Raw genomic sequence first — 20,815 nt, 5'->3', positions numbered from 1 at the left:
ATCACATTAGGTAAACTGTTCGCTCCCTATCTGAACAAAAGTAGATATCGCACTAGAATTGAATCACACTTGGGAATTAGAGACAAAGAATTCAGTCACTTTAATATGAAGGATAAGGAATTTAAATTTAAAAAAAAACAACATTGTGTTACCTGGATACAGAGAAATTGAAGAAACCTGAGAGCAACATTCCAACTGTCAAAACAGCTTTGGATTGTGTTACAGTTTGTAGTTCATAAGGCCCAGCTGCTGTAGTGTGTGGCATCCGTTTTGTCTTATGGACTATCCTGTACCTGAGATGAGAGGCAGAAGTTGTCTGCTACAACAGGCAAAAGTACCAATTACATAATTGCATGTGTGAAACTGAACTTAATCAGTAACCTGTGACCGTATTTCCCACTTCAGCCCCCACAGTATAAGCTGGATGTCAGATTGGCTCGTTTGTTGGGGGTCCACACTCAGACCCGGGCCAACATCATGCAGGCACTGTGGCTCTACATCAAGAAGAACAGGCTTCAGGATAACCACGAAAAGGAATACATCAACTGCAACCGCTACTTCAAGCAGGTAAAAGGCACTTCTGTCCCACAAAGTTGGAGTTCCTGTTTCTATAACGTTCAATAAAACTCCAATAAAGACACACTTGAGACTTCAGTTGGGCTGGACTAGCAGCTTTGCATTGGGTGTTCCTCATGTTTACCCAACATAATTTATTTTCACTTGTTTTGTAACATGTTACAGTGGTATAACTTTTCCAGTAAAGACAGTGTTTGAAGGGAATGGCAGATATTGTCTGTGAATGTAAAGGGAGCACAGGAAGCAGAACTTGAAGTCAAGTTTCAGCTTGTTAAGTTGTGAAACATCCAAGATCTCTGACCACACCGGTTCTAGCCATAAACATTGTTCACGCACCCGACTCTGGCTCTAGTTGGAGTTTTTTTTTCCTAAGTCCTGATACATTATTAAAACCAGAGCACCTGGAGGAAATCCAGGTGGTCACAGGGAGAATGTAAAAACTCCTCGCAGACTGTGGTGGAATTGGATGTGGGGCACTGGCGCTGTAATGCTGTTACCCCTAACTGCTACGCCACCATGCCGCTGCATGGTGATGTAGTGTTGTATTAGGTTAAATTAGACAGTTAGTTAATATAAAATAATTCTGAAATGTAGTTGTTAAATAGAAATTAATATAGGAGTCTGTTTCTGTTCCAACTGGAATCCCAGCTCAGTAATAATATGAGTAATTCAGATTAGTTTGTTGTCATAGCACCCGGGTGCAATGAAATTCCTGATCACATAAGGCTGATACAGTATTATCACAGTGCCTCAGTAGCTCAGTATTTTAAAAACCCTGAGATTAGCTAGGTGATCATCATGTAGTTGATGTCTCTTTATCATTATCTCCTCTGTTAACAGTGAATTTTCTCGTAGATATTTAACTGCATGAGGATGAAATTCACTGAAATTCCAATAAAACTGGCTAGTCTCCTACAGCATCCAGACCCCATCATTATCAACCACATGATTAGGTAAGAACTGTTGCCGTTCTGACTTTCAAAGCTGGGGTCTTGTGGAATACTTGATTCATCAGTGAAGTGGTGATTTGAATATTTACGTCGGCAATGGAGTGTGCTTTAATGGACAGACGTCATTCATCAGTTGTTAACTTTGTTTCATTGAGTTCTGAGATATATTTGCCAATTTGGTAAGAACTAGTTCCTAACACAGCAAAGAGACAGCTAGAGTAATACACTGCTGTTCCTGTCCTGGTCATATTAAAACTCTTCACAGCCAGTGAGTGTGTGACTGTAACTACTGGGAATGTGAAAGTTAACATTGGTTAGAAGAATTCACATGGGGGTGTGATAACAGCCAGACAGCAGGAATAAGGTTGATAACTTTAGCCTGGACACTGTGGATGACTGTGATGCTCCTCCTGAGAGTGGACAGATGGGGTTTAATGCCTTATTCAAAAAGACAGCTTTGGCAGTGTACAGTTCTCAGTACTGCACTGGTTATGCCAGCCAGAATGTGCAGCTCAAATGTCTGGAAGGGGTCTTATACCAACAACCTAATGACACGAAGGGGAGAGGGGAATGGAACCGTCTCACTTGCAAGGATAAGAGACCTATAAAGGATCAGTGACTGAACCTTGCCACAGGATGGGGAATGTACTGATTGGCCAATTATGGTGGGGTTGAGGAATAAGTGTGTGAATGGATCGGTGGATCACTGCAAGTTTTCTAGTTCTAGCTCCTTCACAATGGATGTGCTTGATTTTGCTTCAAACAATTCTTCATGAATATGATTCAGCTTTCTCACTGAATTGGATTAGTGCATTCTGCTACTGATGTGATTGCATACTGCTGGTACTGAAAGAGTGGCAACTATTTCCGATGGAAATTCACTTGGGGGACACATGTCAAACTTGCATGTGTAGCATAATCTACAGTTGGTGACTGGGTTGGTTAAGGCACACTCATTGACTGAGTACTACAGTGAAATCTCTGTTTGGTACAAGGTAGTGACAGTGTAGGAAGTGAACAGGGATAACATGATGGGCTGTTCTCTGAGAGTAACTGGTTAAAATAGTGCAGGAACTGTATTAGTGACAAGGTGAAGTAATACAATTCTATCTTACATAAACTACAGTGTGGATCCAAGTGATCAGAAGAAAACTGCTTGTTATGACATTGATGTTGAGGTTGATGACCCTCTGAAGAGTCAAATGAGCAACTTTCTTCTGTCAACAACCAATCAGCAGGAGATTGCAGTCTTGGATGTTAAGGTAAGCCACTGGGGCCAAAAAATGTCAGTCACTTGATTGACTGAGGTATAGCTGCAGTTTCCTCCAAATACATCAAATGCTAATAAATCTGCAAGATGGAGTCTTGAGCATCATTGGTGATTGTGCTCGCATTTGGTACAAGAACCATTCTGGGACAAAAACACATTAGAAATCACTGGGTAAATTGACAATTAAGTTGTATAATTAAAGAGGCTGCAAGACCACCAGCATTTTAAGTCAGTGAATCTAGTGAAACAATGCAGGGATATTTGCAGTGATATTTCCATCTTAGATTTTAGCTGACCATGGCTATTGATTCTGTCACAGCACATAGGAAGATTACAAGCCAGCTTCACCCATTCTAAGTTGCCACTAGCTGGTGCTACCAATTAGTCACTTTGCCTGAAGATGGATGATCCAAGGAACAGCCAAGCCTTTCAATTATGTTCAAAGACACCAGTAGGAGTACCTATTGAAAACATTCTCTGATATACAAAATAATTTTTTTAAAAAGCTGGAAGTGCATTAGCTGTGAGAAAAGAACAAGAATGTATGATTAATAACCTTCCAACAGAATCAGAAAAGTTGCATTCAGTATGTAGTAAGTGGGGAGAAATTAAAAGGAAAAATCTGTACTAGAATAGATTTTTAACTGACTAAAGGTGAAAAGTAGTGACAAGACTGGCAAAGATTCAAGATTGAGGAAAAACTATTGAACAGTTTGTATATCTAACTTCAGTAGGGCAAAAATGTTTGAGTGAATTTAACAATCCAAGTCTAATTTGTCCAAAGTATCAGGATTTGGAAGTACCAGATAGTGCTTCAGAAATGTAATATTTTCTTAGCAAGATTATTAGTATTACTAAAATAGGTTAGCACATGGAGAGAGCTCAATGGAATTTCAGAAACTATATAGCAAGTTTCAAAATGTTTTTTGGCATAGTGACAACAGGGATTTGTATTGCAGCTTTAATGTGGCTACCTGCCCTGATGCACTGCACAGGGACATTATCAAACGTTACGTAATTTGATACTAGGCTACATAAGGAAATAATCGGGGTAACTGGTCTATGAAGTAGAGAAGATAATTGTTGGGGCTTGTAGCTAACATTTCACAGCAACGTGGGTCATCTTGCTTACAGAAATTAGTAATGATTTTGAGAAATATGTAATAATGTATACTATATCCAAGGTGTGAAGCTATTAAAAGTGCTGTCACATGTACTGCTGAAGAAATTAGTCTCGCTGTGATTATGGACATGATATGTTAAACGACAAACTAAACTTCATGAGGAAATCTGCAGATGCTGGAAATTCAGGCAACACACATCAAAGTTGCTGGTGAACGCAGCAGGCCAGGCAGCATCTCTAGGAAGAGGCGCAGTCGACGTTTTGGGCCGAGACCCTTCGGCAGGACTAACTGAAGGATGAGCTAGTAAGAGATTTGAAAGTGGGAGGGGGAGATCCAAAATGATAGGAGAAGACAGGAGGGGGAGGGATGGAGCCAAGAGCTGGACAGGTGATTGGCAAAAGGGATATGAGAGGATCATGGGACAGGAGGTCCGGGGAGAAGGAAAAGGGGGAGGGGGGGAAAACCCAGAGGATGGGCAAGGGGTATAGTGAGAGGGACAGAGGGAGAAAAAGGAGAGAGAGAAAGAATGTGTGTATATAAATAAATAACGGATGGGGTACGAGGGGGAGGTGGGACATTAGCGGAAAAGAGAAGTCAATGTTCATGCCATCAGGTTGGAGTCTACCCAGACGGAATTTAAGGTGTTGTTCCGCCAACCTGAGTGTGGCTTCATCTTTACAGTAGAGGAGGCCGTGGCCAGACATATCAGAATGGGAATGGGACATGGAATTAAAATGTGTGGCCACTGGGAGATCCTGCTTTCTCTGGCGAACAGAGCTTTCTCAGAACTTTGAGTTCTCTCTCCATTTAAATAATAGTCTGCCCGTTTATTTCTTCTGCCAAAGTGCATAACCATACACTTTCCAACATTGTATTTCATTTGCCACTTCTTTGCCCATTCTTCCAATCTATCCAAGTCTCTTTGCAGACGCAAACCCGAGGAATTCTGCAGATGCTGGAAATTCAAGCAACACACATCAAAGTTGCTGGTGAACGCAGCAGGCCAAGCAGCATCTCTAGGAAGAGATACAGTCCACGTTTCAGGCCGAGACCCTTCATCAGGACTGATGAAGAGTCTCGGCCTGAAACGTGGACAGTACCTCTTCCTAGAGACTCTCTCTGCAGACCCTCCGTTTCCTCAGCACTACCGGCCCCTCCACTTATCTTCGTCTCGTCAGCAAACTTAGCCACAAAGCCATCTATTTCATAATCCAAATCGTTGATGTACAATGTAAAAAGAAGTGGCCCCAACACGGACCCCTGTGGAACACCACTGGTAACCAGCAGCCAACCAGAATAGGATCCCTTTATTCCCACTCACTGTTTCCTGCCAATCAGCCAAAGCTCTATCCACGTATGTAACTTTCCCGTAATTCCATGGGCTCTTATCTTGTTAAGCAGCCTCATGTGTGGCACCTTGTCAAAGGCCTTCTGAAAATCCAAATATACAACATCCACTGCATCTCCCTTATCTAACCTACTGGTAATTTCCTCAAAAAAATTGTAATAGGTTTGTCAGGCAGGATTTTCCTTTAAGGAATCCATGCTGAGTTCTGCCTATCTTGTCATATGCCTCCAGGTACTCCGTAACCTCATTCTTGACAATCGGCTCCAACAACTTCCCAACCACCGATGTCAAGCTAACAGGTCTATAATTTCCTTTTTGCTTCCTTGCCCCCTTCTTAAATAGCGGAGTGACATTTGCATCTTCCACTCCCCCAGAACCATGCCAGAATCTATTGACTTTTGAAAGATCATCGCTAATGCCTCCGCAATCTCCACAGCTACTACTTTCAGAACACGAGGGTGCATTCCATCTGGTCTGGGAGATTTATCTACCTTTAGACTATTCAGCTTCCTGAGTACTTTCTCTGTCGTAATTGTGACTGCGCACACTTCTCTTTCCTGCCACCCTTGAGTGTCCAGTGTACTGCTGATGTCTTCCTCAGTGAAGACTGATGTAAAATACTCGTTCAGTTCCTCCGCCATCTCCTTATCTCCCATTACAATTTCTCCAGCATCATTTTCTATTGGTCCAATATCTACTCTCACCTGTCTTTTACTCTTTATATACTTGAAAAAGCTTTTAGAATCCCAGCTTCCAACTCTTGATCTGTACCCCAGTAGGTCATGGCTCTTCAAAGTAGACATCCATATAATGTTTAAAATGTGTTGAGTTTTCCCGCTCTCAGTCAGTGTGTTCTAGGCTTCTGGCCTCTGGGTGACTAAACTATCCCCATCTACCTTCTGATTCTTCAAACAGTTACTTTAAATATATCCTTCCTGGTTTTTGACACCTCTGCCAATGGGAAAAGCCTCCTTTCAGTTGACAATGTATGTAAAAGAAAATGAGGGATTTTTTTTTTCTTTTTTTACAGCACAGGAACAGGCCCTTCAGTCTACAATGTTGTGCCAAACCAAATAAATTAGTAATCAAATGACCAACTAAACCAATTCCTTCCACCTACACAATGTCCATGTCCTTCCATTTTCCTCACATTGATGTGCTTATCTAAATGTGTCTTAAAAGTCCCTAATGTATCTGCCTCTACCACCATACCAGGCTTGAAGTGCTGTTTCTCAATCAATCAATTATTCCTTATTAAATGGTTGTTCATTAATTTCTAATTTACTGGTGTCAGCAGGGGGAGTCTGTTGTGGCATATTAGTGTTTACATGTTCTTCAATATTTACCTCTTGATGTGCAATGATTGTCTTAAGGAATTAGTGCCAAATTTGATTCAGTAGATTTGAGGAGAATGTTTATAGAGACTAGAACCATCTCACATTAACATATTTTAATTGATTTATCAACAGCTATTTCAGTAGGTCTTTTTCTGCTACCAACAAATTGTCATTGTTATTTATTGGAAAATTACCCTGAAGTTTGGTATGTAGGGGCAGTTGTATGATGGAGAAAAGAGCTCAGTGTGGTTTATTTTTCTTGAGATTTGCATTATTTTCATGTCAGGGGATTATGACAACCACGAGTTCACTGCGAGGTAGTGGCTGTGATTATCCCAGACTGTGCTGAGCCTGCTGTGAGAGGCTGAGTAATCTCTGTGATAAAAGCAGCAAATGATGGAATTAAACAGAAATAGGCATCAGCATCGACTAATGAAAAGATAAGCCGACATTTCCAGTGCAGACTGCAAAACTCCCTCAAGGCTATATTTATTTTATTCAGAGATACAGTACAGTAACAGGCCCTTCCAAGCAAACGAGCCCTCGTTGCTCAGTTACACTCGTGTCCAATTAACCTACTAACCTGTACATCTTTGAAATGTGGGAGGAAATCAGTAGCACCCAGAGTAAACTCGCGCAGTCAGTGGGAGAAAATGCAAACTTACAGCAGCAGGAATTGAACACCGGTTGCTGGGGTCTGTAAACTGTTACTCTAATCGCTGCCTTCATTATCATTTTTCTTTCTATATAAATAAAGAATTCATATCTACTTGGAACTGCTCTTTACAAATAAGCACATTAGACTCTCATTAAATGGGCACGCACGTATCACTTAATGGTTAAATATAAAAGGCTTTTTCAAGAAAACTATTGTGTTTTTATATTATTGCTAGGTTTCCAGATAGGAAAATAATGACTCATAACCTCAGAATATTCTCCAATAGTTCTGGTTTTCCTGATCTGAATGTGTTTAGCTGTTAAACTTGAAGTGATGGCAGTTTGCAACACCTGCTGAAAGCAGAATCACTATTGCTATTGCCTTTGCATGTCTCACCCTATATATCAAAGAGTGCCTGTCAGGAGCAGGAGGGCTGAACTTTGAAATAACATGTTGAAATGGATTAGGGAATCTAGTCATATCACCATGAAGAATTGAAGGCTGAAAACAAGTTTCATCTTTTGTACTTAAATGTTATTCCCAGTTCAGAGCTTAGCCAGAGGAAGATGGTAATGAGATAGATCAAGAAACAATGACTCAAATGAAAATTCTAAGCACAAGTAGAGTCACCCATCTTAAATTAACACATTGCACATGTATTATCGTGCTTCTAAGAATTACATTCTAAAGCCAATCACCTGGGTATGTTTGTTAATTACAAGGTGATACAAAAGAAATGTCATGAACATACTTGCCAAGTCTTTTACAGAAAGCTTTCATATTGAAGGTTGTAAAAGTATGATATGCCATAATTATACTTTGCAACCTCCTCTACTCCCAATTATACCTCTTGCAGTACAGAAAAACAATTTGAGAAGTAAATGCGATAGTGATATTGGTATTTTGTAAAGTAAAGGCATCCATTAGTCTTGCGAGACCATGGATCTGCGCCTGGAAAGTCTTCACTCTCCAGGGCGCAGGCCTGGGCAAGGTTGTATGGAAGACCAGCAGTTGCCCATGCTGCAAGTCTCCCCTCTCCACGAGACCAGTGTTGTCCAAGGGAAGGGCATTAGGACCCATACAGCTTGTCACCAGTGTCGTCACAGAGCAATGTGTGATTAAGTGCCTTGCTCAAGGACACAACACACTGCCTCGGCTGAGGCTCAAACTCACAACCTTCAGGTCGCTAGTCCAATGCTTTAACCACTTGGCCACGTGCCCACACATTTGTACCTTACAGAATAATGATAAAGGTTTTACAATTCAGTGTTTATACTTGCACTTAACTTTGGCAACCATGTCATGGATGAATGATCTCTTGTCAATGGTGTTCTAAATGAAGGTCTTGTCCTGCCTGTGATACAAAGACCTGGGAAATAAAGTACAGCTTCACTCCTTTGCCGTGATCACTGCTCCATGATAATATAAATGTGCTCCAACACATTTGAAAGAATAAAAATTAGTGCTCTCAACCAACCAACCAACCAGTCTCTACAAGTACAGAAGGAGATTAATCGGAACTTTATGTAGAGATACCTATGCTCTGAGAAATATTTGGTTATTGCTATTTTAATGATCTTGTGCTGTAGCATGAGAAAAGCAAAATTAAAAATTACTGACCAGCACGCACACATTCTAAAATATTTCACTAATGTGTGATCAAATGTTTTAATGGATTCTGAAGATTCTGGACATTATTTGAAATGATAATTAGCCAATGTGTTACTTTCTAGATTCATGACACAATTGAATCTATCAATCAGTTGAAGATCCAACGTGACTTCATGCTAAGCTTCAGTAACCACCCTCAGGAGTTTATTCAAGACTGGTTAAAGTCACAGTGTCGTGATTACAAGGTAATAATGCCAAAGGCAAGAATTACTTTCATTTTATACATTGGGCTGTGACTTGTTAAGAGTCTGTGAAGAGATGACAACAGATAAGGCCAGTAGCTAAAACAATTACCAGAGTTTGCTGTTTCATTTCTGGCCATTTTTATGAACCCAGATTGCAAATTATGCGCAATTTGAAGACACAGGAAAAGTGACCAAAAAATGGGAAACAAAATAATCTATACTATACTAAGATTTAAATTACATTTATAATTCTTCTCTGTAAGAAACTACTGGCATAATTTACATATTACTATTTAACTATTTATGGTTCTATTACTATTTATTATTTATGGTGCAACTGTAACAAAAACCAATTTCCCCCTGGATCAATAAAGTATGACTATGACTACTACTACTACTACTACTGCAACAACTACTACTACAGATACAGGAATCGCAAACAAAAAGACAAAACTGCTGGAGTAAAACAGCAGGTTAAGCAGCATCTGTGGAGACAGATGATTGATGCTTTGGATTGAGATGCTGCATCAAGGCAGTGCAGGGTCTTGACCAGAAATGTTGACTCCACAGATGTTTCCTGACACTGAGTTCAACTACTCTTTGTTTTTCATAATAATTCTTCCAAGCATTACTGTACCTGAAGGATAGATTTTTGGGATTAGATCATCTAAAGAATCAAAGTTTATAAGCATCATAGAGAAGTACAGCACTGAAAAGGGCTCTCTGGCCCATTTAGTCCATGCCGAACCATTTAAGCTGCCTACTCCCATTGTCCTGCACCGGGACCATAGCCCTCCCATCCGAACTTCTCAAATGTTGAACTTGAGCTCGCATGCACCACTTGCACTGGCAACTCATTCCACACTCTCACAACCCTCTGAGTGAAGAAGTTTCCCCTCATGTTCCCCTTAAACTTTTCACCTTTCACCTTTAACCCATGACAGCTAGTTGCAGTCCCACACAACCTCAGTGGAAAAAGCCTGCTTGCATTTACCCTATCTATACCCTCATAATTCTGTACGCCTCTGTCAAATCTCCCCTCAGCCTTCTACATTCCAAGGAATAAAGTCCTAACCTATTCAAAGGAATAAAGTCCTAACTTATTGAATCTTATAACTTGGGTCCTCCAGTCCAAGCAACATCCTTGTAAATTTTCTTTGTACTCTTTCAACCTTATTTAAATCTTTTCTGTAGGTAGGTGACCAAAACTGCACACAATACTCCAAATTAGGCTTCACCAACATCTTGTACAACATCAATATAACATCCCATTTTCTGTACACAATTTATGAAGGCCAATATGCCAAAAACTTTCTTTATGACCCTATCTACCTGTGCTGTCTCTTTTAATGAATTATGAACCTGAATTCCCAGAATAACTTTGTTCTACTGCACTCCTCAGTGCCCTACCATTCACCGTGCAAGACCTACCCTTGTTGGTCCTACCAAAGTACAACACCTTGCACTTGCCTGCATTAAACTCAATATGCCATTTTTCCAGCTGGTCCAGATCCCTCTGCAAGCCATGACAGTCTTCCTTGCAGTCCACTACAGCCCTAATCTTGGTATCATCCACAAATTTCCTGATCCAGTTAACCATATTATCATTTAGATCATTGATATAGATGGCAAACAACAATGGACCCAGTGCCAAACTCTGCGGCACACCATTAGTGACAGGCCTCCAGTCAGAGAGGCAACCATTTACTACAATGCTCTGGCTTTTCCCACAAAGCCAATGTCTAATCCAGTCTATCTCATCTTGAATGCCAAGCGACTGAACCACCTTGATCAACCTCCCATGCTAGACTTTGTCTATTGCCTTGCTAAAGTCTATGTAGACAACATCCACTGCCTTAAAACTTTCCTGGTAACTTCCTCAAAAAACTCTTAAGATTGGTAGGGCATGTCTAACCACACACAAAGCCATGCTGACTATTCCTAATCAGTCGCTGTCTGTCCAAATATTCATATATCTGATCCCTTAGAATACCTTCCAATAACCTTCCTACTACTGATGTCAGGCTCACCAGTCTATAATTTCCTAGTTTATTTATAGAGCCTTTCTTAAACAGTGGAACAACATCAACTGGTACCTCTCCTGTCACTAAGAATGATTTAAATATCTCTGCTACGGCCTCTGCAATTTCTGTAATTGCCTCCCACAGGGTCCAAGGGAACACCTCGTCAGGCCTAATCAACCTAATTTGCTTCAAGACAGCAAACACGTCCTCTTCTGTAATGTGTATCGGGCCCATGACCTTCCTGCTGCTTTGCCTCATTTCTATAGACTCTGTCTGTCTCCTGAGTACATATAGTCGCAAAAAAATCATCTGTTCACGGTTTTTCCCCATCTGTTTTGGCTTCACACATGGATTACTATTCTGATCTTCTAGAGGACCAATTTTGTCCCTTACAGTCCTTTTGCTCTTAACATATCTGTAGAATCCCTTAGGATTCTCCTTCACCTAGTCTGGTAGGGCAATCTCATGCTGTCTTTTAGCCCTCCTAATTTCTTTAGGTGTTCTCTTGCATTTCTTGTACTCCATAAGCACCTCATTTGCTATGCACCTTGGGTTTTTTTTTCTTAACGAGGGTCTCAGTATTGCTTGAAAACCTGTGTTCCCTAAACCTGTTATCTTTACCATTTATTCTGACAGGCACATACAAGCTTTGTACTCTCAAAATTTCACTTTTGAAGGCCTCCCACTTACTAAGTACACCTTTGTCAAAAAACAGTCTGTCCCAGTCCATACTTGCCAGATCTTTTCTGATACCATCAAAATTGGCCTTTCTCCAATTTAGAATCTTAACCTGCAGATCAAACCTATCTTTTTGCATATTTACTTTGAAACTAATGGCATTATGACCACAAGATGCAAAGTGTTCCCCTGCACATGTCTGTCACCTGCCCTGTCTCATTCCCTAATAGGAGATCCAGTATTGCACACTGTCACATTGGGACTTCTGTGTACTGATTAAGGAAACTTTACTGAACACATTTGACAAACACTATCCCTTCTAGTCAGTATAGGAGTCCCAGTCAATATGTGGAAAGTTAAAATCACCTACTATAGAACCTTGTGTTTCTTGCAACAGTCTGCAATCTCTTTACAAATCTGTTCATCTAAATCACTTAAACTGCTGGTTGTTCTGTAATATAGCTCCATTAACGTAATCGTACCTTTCTTATTCCTTAGTTCCACCCATAAAGACACAGTAGATGAGTTCTCCCATCTGTCCTGGCTGAGCACTGCCCTGACGAGTAACACCACCCCTTCCCCTTTAATCTGTCTACGACAACGGAATCTCAGAATATTGAGCTGCCAGTCTTGTCCATATATAACATATAACCATATAACAATTACAGCACGGAACCAAAACTCATTAATGACTACAATATCATTATTAATGTCTTGATTCATGCCCTGAGCTCATCCGCCTTTCATGCAATACTTGCATTGAAATACATGCAGCTCAGAACACTAGTTGCAATATGCTCACCCATTTGAGTCCTAACTTTGTCTAAGGTCTTAAGAACATCTTTCTCCACAACCTCTCCACCATCTGCTCTGGCACTCTGGTTCCCATCCCCTTGTAACTCTTAGTTTAAACCCCACTGTGCAGCATTAACAAACCTTCCCGCTAGGATACTTGTCCCCCCTCCAGTTAAGATGCAAACCGTCCCTTTAGTACAGGTCCCACTTTCCCTGGAAGAGAGCCCAATGAACCAAAAATGTGAAGCCCTCCCTCCTACACCAACTCCTTAGCCATGTGCTAAACTATATAATCTTCTTAATTCTGGCCTCACCAGCACAAGGCATGGGAAGCAATCCTGAGATCACAACCCTGGAAGTCCTGCCCTTGATGTTCATCCTCCCACTTAAGAATGCTGAGTACTCGATTCAAGATGTCCTAGACCCTGGCACCCAGGAGGCAACATGCCACATGGAAATCTCATTCTCGTCCACAGGACCTCTTTTATGTTCCTCTAACAAATTCCCTAACACCACAGCTTTTTTTTTCCTCCTCCTCCTCCCCCTCCCCCCTCCTCTTCCCCCCCCCCTCCTCTTCCCCCCCTCCTCTTCCCCCCCTCCTCTTCCCCCCCTCCTCTTCCCCCCCCTCCTCTTCCCCCCCCTCCTCTTCCCCCCCCTCCTCTTCCCCCCCTCCTCTTCCCCCCCCTCCTCTTCCCCCCTCCTCTTCCCCCTCCTCTTCCCCCCCTCCTCTTCCCCCCCTCCTCTTCCCCCCCTCCTCTTCCCCCCCTCCTCTTCCCCCCCTCCTCTTCCCCCCCTCCTCTTCCCCCCCCTCTTCCCCCCCTCCTCTTCCCCCCCCTCCTCTTCCCCCCCCCTCCTTCCCCCCTCCTCCTCTTCCCCCCTCCTCCTCTTCCCCCTCCTCCTCTTCCCCCTCCTCCTCTTCCCCCCTCCTCCTCTTCCCCCTCCTCCTCTTCCCCCTCCTCCTCTTCCCCCTCCTCCTCTTCCCCCTCCTCCTCTTCCCCCCTCCTCCTCTTCCCCCCTCCTCCTCTTCCCCCTCCTCCTCTTCCCCCCTCCTCCTCTTCCCCCCCTCCTCCTCTCTCCCCTCCTCCTCTTCCCCCCTCCTCCTCTTCCCCTCCTCCTCTTCCCCCCTCCTCCTCTTCCCCCTCCTCCTCTTCCCCCTCCTCCTCCTCTCTCCCCCCTCCTCCTCTTCCCCCCTCCTCCTCTTCCCCCCTCCTCCTCCTCCCCCCTCCTCCTCCTCTCCCCCTCCTCCTCTTCCCCCCTCCTCCTCTTCCCCCCCTCCTCCTCTTCCCCCCTCCTCCTCTTCCCCCCTCCTCCTCTTCCCCCTCCTCCTCTTCCCCCCTCCTCCTCTTCCCCCCTCCTCCTCTTCCCCCCCTCCTCCTCTTCCCCCCCTCCTCCTCTTCCCCCCCTCCTCCTCTTCCCCCCCTCCTCCTCTTCCCCCCCTCCTCCTCTTCCCCCCCTCCTCCTCTTCCCCCCCTCCTCCTCTTCCCCCCTCCTCCTCTTCCCCCTCCTCCTCTTCCCCCTCCTCCTCTTCCCCCCTCCTCCTCTTCCCCCTCCTCCTCTTCCCCCCTCCTCCTCTTCCCCCCCTCCTCCTCTTCCCCCTCCTCCTCTTCCCCCTCCTCCTCTTCCCCCTCCTCCTCTTCCCCCCCTCCTCCTCTTCCCCCCTCCTCCTCTTCCCCCTCCTCCTCTTCCCCCCTCCTCCTCTTCCCCCCTCCTCTCTCTCTCCCCCCTCCTCCTCTTCCCCCTCTCCTCCTCTTCCCCCCTCCTCCTCTTCCCCCTCCTCCTCTTCCCCCCCTCCTCTCCTCCTCCCTCCCCCTCCTCCTCTTCCCCCTCCTCCTCTCCCCCTCCTCCTCTTCCCCTCCTCCTCTTCCCCCCTCCTCCTCTTCCCCCCCCTCCTCCTCTTCCCCCCCTCCTCCCCCCCTCCTCTTCCCCCTCCTCCTCTTCCCCCTCCTCCTCTTCCCCCCTCCTCCTCTTCCCCCCCTCCTCCTCTTCCCCCCTCCTCCTCTTCCCCTCCCTCCTCCTCTTCCCCCTCCTCCTCTTCCCCCCCTCCTCCTCTCCCCCCTCCTCCTCTTCCCCCTCCTCCTCTTCCCCCTCCTCCTCTTCCCCCCTCCTCCTCTTCCCCCCTCCTCCTCTTCCCCCCCTCCTCTTCCCCCCTCCTCCTCTTCCCCCTCCTCCTCTTCCCCCTCCTCCTCTTCCCCCCTCCTCCTCTTCCCCCCTCCTCCTCTTCCCCCCTCCTCCTCTTCCCCCTCCTCCTCTTCCCCCTCCTCCTCTTCCCCCTCCTCCTCTTCCCCCCTCCTCCTCTTCCCCCCTCCTCCTCTTCCCCCTCCTCCTCTTCCCCCTCCTCCTCTTCCCCCTCCTCCTCTTCCCCCTCCTCCTCTTCCCCCCTCCTCCTCTTCCCCCTCCTCCTCTTCCCCCCCCTCCTCTTCCCCCTCCTCCTCTTCCCCCCTCCTCCTCTTCCCCCTCCTCCTCTTCCCCCCTCCTCCTCTTCCCCCTCCTCCTCTTCCCCCCTCCTCCTCTTCCCCCCTCCTCCTCTTCCCCCTCCTCCTCTTCCCCCCTCCTCCTCTTCCCCCCTCCTCCTCTTCCCCCTCCTCCTCTTCCCCCCTCCTCCTCTTCCCCCTCCTCCTCTTCCCCCCCTCCTCCTCTTCCCCCTCCTCCTCTTCCCCCCTCCCCTCCTCTTCCCCCCTCCTCCTCTTCCCCCCTCCTCCTCTTCCCCCCTCCTCCTCTTCCCCCCTCCTCCTCTTCCCCCCTCCTCCTCTTCCCCCCTCCTCCTCTTCCCCCCTCCTCCTCTTCCCCCTCCTCCTCTTCCCCCTCCTCCTCCCCCCTCCTCCTCTTCCCCCTCCTCCTCTTCCCCCCCTCCTCCTCTTCCCCCCCTCCTCCTCTTCCCCCCCCTCCTCCTCTTCCCCCCCTCCTCCTCTTCCCCCCTCCTCCTCTTCCCCCCTCCTCCTCTTCCCCCCCCTCCTCTCTCCCCCCCCTCCTCTCCCCCCCCCTCCTCTCCCCCCCTCCCCCCCCCCTCCTCTTCCCCCCCTCCTCCTCTTTCCCCCCCTCCTCCTCTTTCCCCCCCCTCCTCCTCTTTCCCCCCCCTCCTCCTCTTTCCCCCCCCTCCTCCTCTTTCCCCCCCCTCCTCCTCTTTCCCCCCCCCTCCTCCTCTTTCCCCCCCTCCTCCTCTTTCCCCCCCCTCCTCCTCTTTCCCCCCCTCCTCCTCTTTCCCCCCTCCTCCTCTTTCCCCCTCCTCCTCTTTCCCCCCCTCCTCCTCTTTCCCCCCCTCCTCCTCTTTCCCCCCCTCCTCCTCTTCCCCCCCATTTACTTCTGAGTCACAGAGCCAGACTCAGTGCCAGAGACCTGACCGCTGTGACTTTCTCTGCTAGGTCATTCTCCTCCCACCACCGCCCCTCCCCCCAAACAGTATCCAAAGTTGTTGAGGGGGTGACCACAGGCTCTTTAACCCCTTTCTGACTGTCATCCTGTTTCCTGTGTCCTGCATCTTGGATGTCAGTTGCATGCTATATGTCCTGTCTGTCACTGCCTCAGGCTCTCAAATGATCCGGAGTTCATTCGGTTCCAGCTCCAACTTCTTAATGTGGAGTGTTAGAAGCTGCAGATGGATGCACTTCTTGCAGGTGAAGTTCTCTGGAACACTGGAGGATGCCTCCCCACATCCTACAAGAGGACCATTCAACTATCCTGCCGGGCATCCCTACTGTTCTAATTGTCCATATATAAAGAAGGAAACAATAATTAAACTGGGGAGAAAAAGTCTACCTACAGCTTTTTTGCTTTCTCTCACTTAAGCTTCTCCTCGCTGAAGCCTCAAAGCTAAAACCTCAAATAACCACTCTAGTGCTGTCTTCAACAATGGTTTCCCCTCAAACGTCTTTGACACTGAATTAATTTAGATAATTTTGAAATACAAACATTTCAAATAACCTTGGAATGATTTTAAACTTGATCCAAATATTTCAACTTGTGCAGCTTTTTTATCTAAATGGTCTATTGAAACTTCCTCCTTTAGTACATACCTGTAGTGTTTCATTGCTATATTTTCCCAGAACTTTAAATCACTTTTACGTGCAAAAACTACTCACTTCATTTTGTATCTTTGAACATAATAAAACATCCCCAGGCATTTCACAAGCACTATCAAACAAAACAGCAAGCTGCAGAAGATATTGAGGGCTGATGACACAAGCACTGAGGCAGATTTTAAGACTTTCTTTGAAAAAAGGAACGAGGGAGACAGGGGAAGCGGTTCAGAAGGTATAGTTCAAAGTTGAGTTTATTGTCATATGACCAAGTGCAATGAAAAACTTTTTGCAGCATCACAGGCATGCTGTATTCTCAAGAAAAAAAACTAAGCAAATTATATACTTATTACAAAAATAACAGAAAATCTGAATTTGTAGTGCAGAGTGGTCATAGTGTTGCAATATGATGTGATTAGAGTTGTTCAGGTTGGGCCATGAACTGAATGATTAAAGGGAAGTAGCTGTTCTTGAACTTGGTGGTGTGGGACTTCAGGCTTCTGTACCTCCTGCCTAATGGTGGCTGTGAGAAGATAGTGTGGCTTGGATGATGGGGTTTGATGATAGATGTTACTTTCATGAGGCAGCAGCACCTGTGGATCCCGCAGGAGAGGGGTGGGAAGCGTGCTACCCATGATGTATTGGGTTGAGTCCAGTATTCTGTAGCTTCTAGCATTCAAATTGCCATACCAGAGAGTGATGCAATCAGCCAGGATACTTTCAAGAGTACATCTCTAGAAGTGTTCGGTGACATGTTGAACCCTTTAACCTTCTGAGGAAGTAGTTTTGTACCTTCCTTGGGATTGCATCTATGTGCTGGGACCAGGACAGGTCATCTGGTATGTAAATGTCCTGGACTTTATAGCTGATGGTTTTATCCACTGCCAATCCCTCAGTGTAAACTGCCACATGTTCACCCTCCCTCTCCCTTCCTGAAGTCAGCAATGAACTCTCCAGGTTTACTGATATAGAGTGAGTGAGTGTTTGTGGCACTTCTCAAACAGGCATCCTGGTTGTGTTGGCAACAATGGGGCATATGTATGCAGCACTATTTTAGCAGAGGAATTAACCCTGTGTGTTTTGAACATCAGCGTTACATCATGGAGCTAATATTATGGATGGAGTATTAACTAATTCAAGGTTTCCTTCCCAATAGGAACCTTGCATTTCAGTGAGGAATTTTGAAGCTGTTATCAAAAACTTCTTGGGCTTTTCTTTCTCCACAGGATTTAGTTGTCCTTTTAATTCAATTTATTTTCAACATTATCTAGGTTGGAATTTTGGGAAGGAACTCCCATGTTCTCAGTAAACATACCTCAAAGTTGGAAAAAAAAACAAAACAACCAGTCGCTTCTCATAATTCCTGCTCTGAGCAGATTATGGTACTAACTGGAAGACATTGAAAAACCTGTACACCATAAATTTCAAATATGGTGTATGTAAACTGGATTTGGGACTTGGGTTTGGGCCCACCAGGGGGAAGGGCACTTCAGTCCAGAACCTTTTTCAAATCTGAGAGGGCAAAAACAATATTTTAAGTATTGTATTTGCCCTCATAAACACAATTCCAGCTCAATCACACAGTAATAGTTTAAAGTTTACACTTGATCTATTAGTATTCTTTAATGTTCCTCTGTACCAAATGCAGATTATGACTGATGTCATTGGGAACCCAGAGGAGGAGAGAAGGGCTGAGTTTTACTATCAACCTTGGACACAGGAAGGAGTTGGAAGATTCATCTTCTCAAAGGTACAGCCAATAATTTTTGTACAACTGTCATTGCCTTTTTTTCTTGGTGGCACACAGTGAGGTTTAATACTTTTACAGTTACATTCGCTTTCCGTACATGGTACCTTAACTCATGGGTTCTGGTTTAATAGTAAGTCTACAGTTCCATGAGTAAGATTTTACAAGCACTCAGGATCGCCAAAAAAAAGATGGCAAAAATAGACAATGGAGAGGAGAAAAGGTGAATATTCCTGTTGCAAATCTGAGATGACAGTGAAAGAAATTGGGACATTTTGCAGTTAGGCAGTTACTGAAGGATGAGAAAATGTATTAACATGATGGGGCAAATATCTTTCTTCGTGAGAGGTCATCATGGATAGGAACCAAGCTCACTTGGCTCCTGTGAGGACCAGAATGCTAAATCTCCGGTCATGGTTCAGGTAGTCTTGAAAGTTAGGGAACAGCAATATTATAAAGAAAAAATGAGACCATGTAGCATGGGAACAGGCTTTTCGCCCCACAATGTTGTGCTGAACCAAATAAATTACTAATCAAATGGCCAACTAAACTAATCCCCTCTCTCTACACAATGTCCATATCTCTCTAAGCACATGAATGTGAGGAAAATATCTAAATGTCTCTTTAAAATTCCTAATGTACAGTATCTGCCTCTACCACCACCCCAAGCAGTGCATTCCAGGCACTCATCACTTTTTTAAATCAACAAACTTGCCTCTCACATCTCATTTGAAATTACTCCCCTCGCCTTCAATGCATGCCCTCTGGTATTAGACATTTCAACCCTGGGGGAAAGATACTCCCTGTCTACTCTATCTATGCCTCTCATAATCTTATAAACCTCAATCAGATCTCCCCTCAGTCTCCACTGCTCCAGAGCAAACAACCCAGGTTTGTCCAACATATCATTATAGCACATCCTGGTAAACCTCTTCTGCACCTTCTTCAAAGCCTTGACATCCTTCCTACAATGGGGTGACCAGAATTGTATGCAATACTCCAGATGCAGCCTAATTAGTTTTATGAAACTGCAACATAACTTCCTGACTTTTGAACTCAATGTCTCAACTAATAAAGACTAATATATGCCATATGCCTTAATCACCCTATCAACTTGTGTAGTCACTTTCAGCAAGCTATGAAATTGGATCCCAAGATCCCTCTCCTCATCAACACTGTTAGGGTCTTGCCCTTGACAGTGAACTGTCTGTTTACATTTGACCTACTTAGGTGCAATACTTCACATTTGGACGAGTTTAAACTCCATCTGCCACTTCTCTGCCCATATCTGCAACTGATCTATGTTGTCCGCAATCCACCAATCTTGATATCATAGAAACATAGAAAACAGGTGCAGGAGTAGGCCATTCAGCCCTTTGAGCCTGCACCGCCATTTATTATGATTATGGCTGATCCTCCAACTCAGAACCCCGCCCCAGCCTTCCCTCCATACCCCCTGACCCCCGTAGCCACAAGGGCCATATCTAACTCCCTCTTAAATATAGCCAATGAACTGGCCTCAACTGTTTCCTGTGGCAGAGAATTCCACAGATTCACCACTCACTGTGTGAAGAAGTTTTTCCTAATCTCGGTCCTAAAAGGCTTCCCCTCTATCCTCAAACTGTGACCCCTCGTTCTGGACTTCCCCAACATCGGGAACAATCTTCCTGCATCTAGCCTGTCCAATCCCTTTAGGATTTTATACGTTTCAATCAGATCCCCCCTCAATCTTCTAAATTCCAACAAGTACAAGCCCAGTTCATCCAGTCTTTCTTCATATGAAAGACCTGCCATCCCAGGAATCAATCTGGTGAACCTTCTTTGTACTCCCTCTATGGCAAGGATGTCTTTCCTCAGATTAGGGGACCAAAACTGCACACAATACTCCAGGTGTGGTCTCACCAAGGCCTTGTACAACTGCAGTAGTACCTCCCTGCTCCTGTACTCGAATCCTCTCGCTATAAATGCCAGCATACCATTCGCCTTTTTCACCGCCTGCTGTACCTGCATGCCCACTTTCAATGACTGGTGTATAATGACACCCAGGTCTCGTTGCACCTCCCCTTTTCCTAATCGGCCACCATTCAGATAATAATCTGTTTTCATCTGCAAATTTACTAACTGCCCCCATCTACATTTAATCCAGATTATTGAAATACATCACAAACAACAGAGGTTACCACTAATCACAGTCCTCCAGCTAGAATTAGTCCCTTTGACCACCAGCCTCTGTTTTCTATGTACATGCCATTTCTGAATCCAAATGGCCAATTCAGCATTGATCCCATGCATTTTAATTTGCATGAACCTCCCATGAGGAACCTTGTCAAACACCTTACTAAAATTCATGTAATGACAGCCACATCTTTACCTTCATTAATTGTCAAAAAACTCACTCAAGTTAGTAAGACACGACTTACCTGCACAAAGCCATGCTGG

General features: G+C 44.8%; 1 protein-coding gene across 1 annotated transcript in view; it reads left to right on the top strand.

Moving 5' to 3' along the window:
* Positions 1 to 20,815, top strand: part of smarcd2 (SWI/SNF related, matrix associated, actin dependent regulator of chromatin, subfamily d, member 2) — a 52,823-nt gene that overhangs the window by 20,419 nt on the left and 11,589 nt on the right. The window contains exons 8-12 of the mRNA XM_063037561.1: positions 406 to 567; positions 1,432 to 1,529; positions 2,653 to 2,788; positions 8,997 to 9,119; positions 18,278 to 18,379. Coding sequence (XP_062893631.1) covers positions 406 to 567; positions 1,432 to 1,529; positions 2,653 to 2,788; positions 8,997 to 9,119; positions 18,278 to 18,379 — 621 coding nt within the window. The remainder of the gene's footprint in view (positions 1 to 405; positions 568 to 1,431; positions 1,530 to 2,652; positions 2,789 to 8,996; positions 9,120 to 18,277; positions 18,380 to 20,815) is intronic.

The sequence above is a fragment of the Mobula hypostoma genome, chromosome X1 (assembly GCF_963921235.1).
Source record: "Mobula hypostoma chromosome X1, sMobHyp1.1, whole genome shotgun sequence".
Taxonomy (NCBI): domain Eukaryota; kingdom Metazoa; phylum Chordata; class Chondrichthyes; order Myliobatiformes; family Myliobatidae; genus Mobula; species Mobula hypostoma.
The sequence above is the reverse complement of the archived record's forward strand: the minus strand, read 5'-3'. Positions and strand labels throughout refer to the sequence as shown.